Genomic DNA, 4,588 nt, shown 5'->3' with positions numbered 1-4,588 from the left:
AGGGAAGCAAGAATAAAGTGCTTCGCGTTTTATCCTAAAGGCCCCCTCTGGAGCTCTGTCCTGGGGAGCAGAGGCACAGGTGTCCCCCTGAGATCTCTCCTCCCCTCTTTGTCACTCCCCCTCCCTGGCCGGCCACATTTCTGTACTTCTCCCCCTTAATTCCCGTTTCTTGGCTCCTTGGCTCAGGCTGCTTCTCCTTCAGCTGTCAGCCCAGTGTCCTCCCCTAACCTCCCCCAGCCAGAGAGGAGCAGAGCGCAGGGAGAAGGGAAAGTTTGAGTCACGGGGGACTGGGGGGAGTCCGAGGGGAGGGGCGGGAGGCAGGATCGTGGCCCCGCACAGAGTGGGCTTTAGGATCCGCCCAGGCTCCCATCGACGACTGCAAGCCCCTTTCCCACACGCACGAGTTGTAGCCCGAGGCCTTGCAGGGGCGCCTACAGAGCTGTGGCTGCTAGTGCTTTGCGCTGCCCTGACTTGTGCACTCGTCTCTCGGGGCTGGCATCCCGGAGGTCTTTTGGGAGGGGGTGGGGGTGGGAGTGGGGGGAGAGATTGTCAGAGCAGTCTCGGAGTGTAGTACGGGGAAGCTGAGAGTATCAGGAGGGCACCCCTTTTTTTCTGCATCATCCCAGAAACGACTGCAAGCTTGCGCTCTCAGCGCAGGCATGAGTCCCGGGGCGCTGCTGTCACTCCCAGGGCTGGGGCTGCTGCTGGTGGTGGCAGCGGCTGCTGGGGAGCCTCCAGGGGAATCTGTACTCCCCGCCTCCGGAGATGTCACCCTGGCTTTCGTCTTCGATGTCACTGGCTCCATGTGGGATGACCTGAGGCAGGTGGTCGAGGGCGCATCCAGGATCCTGGAGCGAAGCCTCAGCGGGCGAAGCAAAGCCATCGCCAACTACGCGCTGGTGCCCTTCCATGACCCAGGTACTTTGTCCCTCTCTCCCCTCAGGTAAAGCCACCTGATGGTCTAGTAACCCTGTGTTCATTCGGTTTGAGCGTGCCAAACCCTGGATGATCCAGCTGGGAAAGCTCAGAGGTCGCTGATGGTGCTCTCTGAGCGAGGCTCGGGCATTGTTAAGAAGGCTCGTACCTCCTTTCCTTGCCTGCTCCTCCTAGCTCAGGGGGAGTTCTCAGTTCACATCTCTGAGAATACCCAGCGTTCCTTCTCTTTGCTTTCGCTCACAACCCGGACTACAGAAACTTAGTGCTCCCTGACTGTGTACTCAGGGGGAGATCTGGGCAAAATCTTCCATGGGAACCCTGGAATGCCCTCCCTGCTTGAACTAAATGTAGAAAAAGTCGCCTCTGGGAAGGTCCTCGAGCTCACTCTCGGTACCTCTTTGGCCATGCTCCCTAATATTCTGAATTTCGGAAAGTCAGATAGGGGCTTTACTGGGTGACTGGAAAATCTTCCCCTCCTCTACTGTTGGGATTGCTGAGTAACCTTCTAAAACTGGAATTTTGAAGGGCGGTTTTCCCACTAGACCCTGGGTGGTGTCCACACTTAGATGTCACACCTAAAATCCATCTTCCACCCCATTCTCAACTATTCAATCTCCTGCAAAAACAGGGCTGGGCATATAGCTCTAGCAGATCCCTAGTAGGGCCTAATTTGAGAATACACACATGCACACACACACACACTAACATAATATACATTAATATATACAATGGTGAGAGCTAGGTGGTGCAGTGGGTGAAGTACCTAGTATAGTGCCTAGTACACAGTAAGTGCTCTATAAATGCAGCTATTATTATTCTTTTAAAATTTTTATACCAGTGTGTTTGACCCTTGCAGGCCCCTCTATAACAGAAGGAAGGAAGAGTGGGATTTGCCCTTCCAACATAGAGCAAACATTCAGGGCTCACCCAGGGAAAGAAGTAAGGGAATATTGGGAGGAAGGGAAGAAAGATACAGTTCCTTTCAGAGTTTAACTTTTTCTGTAACTGATGCTTATTAGATTTCTAAGCCCAAATTCACATATCCACCTTTTCCCCTGGTTCTCAGTTTCTGCCTCCACTCCGATAGTATTCAATTTGGCCTCTGAGACAGCAAAACATCTGATTAAAAGCTCTGTCTTGCTTTTTTCTGAGTCAGTCTAAAAAATTTTCATTGTGGAGTAAGTCAAAGCTGGGCAGTATTATCATTCCCACTGGTTGCCTTCTAAGCATCAGAGCATGAACCCAAGTGTCCCTGGGAGGCTTACCCTGATGTCAGCTGTCCATACTGTACTTATTCCCTCTGGCCATGCCTCTACCACCTCCTTGGGCTTTGAGATGTCTCCTAGCTTGCTTCTTGCTATTTTCTTTCCCGTAGATCTTCATATGATTTTAATTTAGTTAGTAAGTGAGATCTCACTAGAGAAAGAAAAAAGAAAAATGATACAGACCTTGCTTTCAAGTTGCTTAGTTGAATTAGAGAGTTGAGATATGCCCAGGAGGCAGAACGGCTATGTGTTAGAGATGTTGGACTTGGAGTCCAGGGACCTGAGTTCAAACCCTACCTCAGACATTTACTAGTGTGATTCTGGGTAAATCATTTCTGCCCCAGGTTTCTTTACTGTAAAATGAGGGTGTTGTGTTCAATGACCTCCAAAGTTTCTTCCAGCTCTAAATCTTTTTTTTTTTGCTTTTTTTTTTTTTTTTTTGGAGGGGGGAAGGCAGGGCACTTGGGATTAAGTGACTTGCCCAAAGTCACACAGGTAGTAAGTGTCAAGTGTCTGAGGCCCAGTTTGAACTCAGGTCCTCCTGACTCCAGGGCTGGTGCTCTATTCACTACACCACTTAGCCACCCCTCTAGCTCTAAATTTATGCCTTTATGTCTGGTCAAACAATAAGTGTTGTTCCATCGTTTCAGAGTACAAGTCTTAACTTTTGGCCTTGCAATCCTTACATTAGTGGTATTCTGATGAATTCAATTTAATCCAATTAAATGAGCATTTATCTCCATGCTAGGTGCTGGGTGAACACAAAATTAAAGACAAAAACAGTTCCTACACTCAAGAAACTAAATTCTACTGAAACATCAAATCCAGGGGATCTTCAGGGCAGGTCACTGACTTATCTGGTGATGATGAAAACTATCCTGTTTCCTCAGTCCCTCAACATCTCTCTCAGTCCCATTCCTCATGTATCCGAGGTAGTATGGGTTAGTGAAAAGAGAGCCTTTGTTCAAGGCTTGGCTCTGCTGTACTCATTGGGGAGAGACATTTACTGCTTTTACTCTGTTTCCTCACCTGAAAAAAATGAAGGCAATAATTTTTATACTATCCGCTTTACAAGATTGTTGTGGAGAAAATGCTTTGTAACTTGTAAAGTACACTATGATGTTCCCGAAATGTGTGTTGATTTTTTCTCTTTGGATTCAGACTCAGTTCTGGAAACCTCCCATTCTGTTTTCCTTAGATGCTCTTTCCCTGCTTGTTCCTTTGCCAGGGTCACCGCCTCATCACTGCATGTAGAATGGGAAGGGATCTTAGAGGTCATCTCATCCAACCCCCTTCATTTTACAAGTGAGGAAACTGAGGCCCAGAGAAGGGAAGTTTTGCTCAAGGGCATACAGGCAATGTGAAGCTTACTTGAAGTTTGAACTCTTTGAGCTCCTCCAGGCTCTGGCTTTAGGTCCAGTATTCTTTCCACTGCCTCACCCTTCCTCCCAGTTATCTCTAGGCCTTAGTGCTTTTTCCTCCTCATTCCTACTACACTAATGCCATGAATAACTCTTGGGCACCAGTCACTTCCCCTGAAGAATCGCAGAATCTTGGAGCTGGAAGGGCTCTTGAGTTTGGTTCTTGAACAAGAATTCTCTCAACAATCTAGTCAAGGAAGAGTTATTTTAGTTTTTTCCTTGAAGTCCTCCAGTGATGGGGGACTCATTACTTTCCCTTATACATTTGGATAGTTTCAGTAATCAGAAAGTTTTCCTTTACATTAACCCCTTATCTATCTCTTTCTGGGCACCTAAGTGGCATAAGTAGATAGAGCACTGGGCTTGAAGTCAGGAAGAATCATCTTCCTGAGTTCAAATCCAGCTTCAGACACTTATTAGGTGTGTGGCCCTGGGCAAGTCACTTAACCGTGTTTGCCTCAGTTTCCTCATCTGTAAAATGAACTGGAGAAGGAAATGGTAAAAGATGTTAGTGTCTCTGTCAAGAAACCTCCAAATAGTGTCACAGAGCCGTACAAGATTGAAACAACTGAAGGACAACACCTCTCTTCAGTCTCCGCCCATTTCTCCTCTGTCCTCCAGTCCAAACAAGTGAAGTCTGGTGCTAGATGATGCAATGACTAGAGAACCCGACCTGCAGTCAGGAGGCCAAGCTCAGCTGTAGACACTAGGTTTGTGACCCTGGGCAATTCACTTAACCTCAATTGCCCTGCCTTCTCCCCTCCAAAAAGACAAAAACATTAAAAAAAAAATACAGACAGTAATAACACCTATGCCCCAGAGTTTTTGTGATGAAAAAAATGAGATAATATTTGTAAATAACTTTGCAAACCTTAAAATATTTAAATGCTCCTCCTCCTCCTCCTTCTTCTTCTTCTTTTTCTTCTTCTTCTTCTTCTTCTTCTTCTTCTTCTTCTTCTTCTTCTT

The 4,588-nt window shown here is 47.1% G+C and overlaps 1 protein-coding gene across 1 annotated transcript in view; it reads left to right on the top strand.

Moving 5' to 3' along the window:
- The first annotated feature begins 408 nt into the window (after positions 1-408).
- HMCN2 (hemicentin 2) overlaps positions 409-4,588 on the top strand; it is a 186,074-nt gene continuing 181,894 nt past the window's right edge. Inside the window, 1 exon segment of the mRNA XM_069069359.1 lies at positions 409-918. Within this exon segment, the coding sequence (XP_068925460.1) occupies positions 660-918 (259 nt within the window). The 5' untranslated portion in view covers positions 409-659.

The sequence above is a fragment of the Petaurus breviceps genome, unplaced genomic scaffold (assembly GCF_028583685.1).
Source record: "Petaurus breviceps papuanus isolate PSGF00001 unplaced genomic scaffold, PetGlider_PUasm1.0 90779, whole genome shotgun sequence".
Lineage (NCBI taxonomy): Eukaryota > Metazoa > Chordata > Mammalia > Diprotodontia > Petauridae > Petaurus > Petaurus breviceps.
Note: the sequence above shows the minus strand (reverse complement) of the source record. Positions and strands in the feature narration are given on the sequence as shown.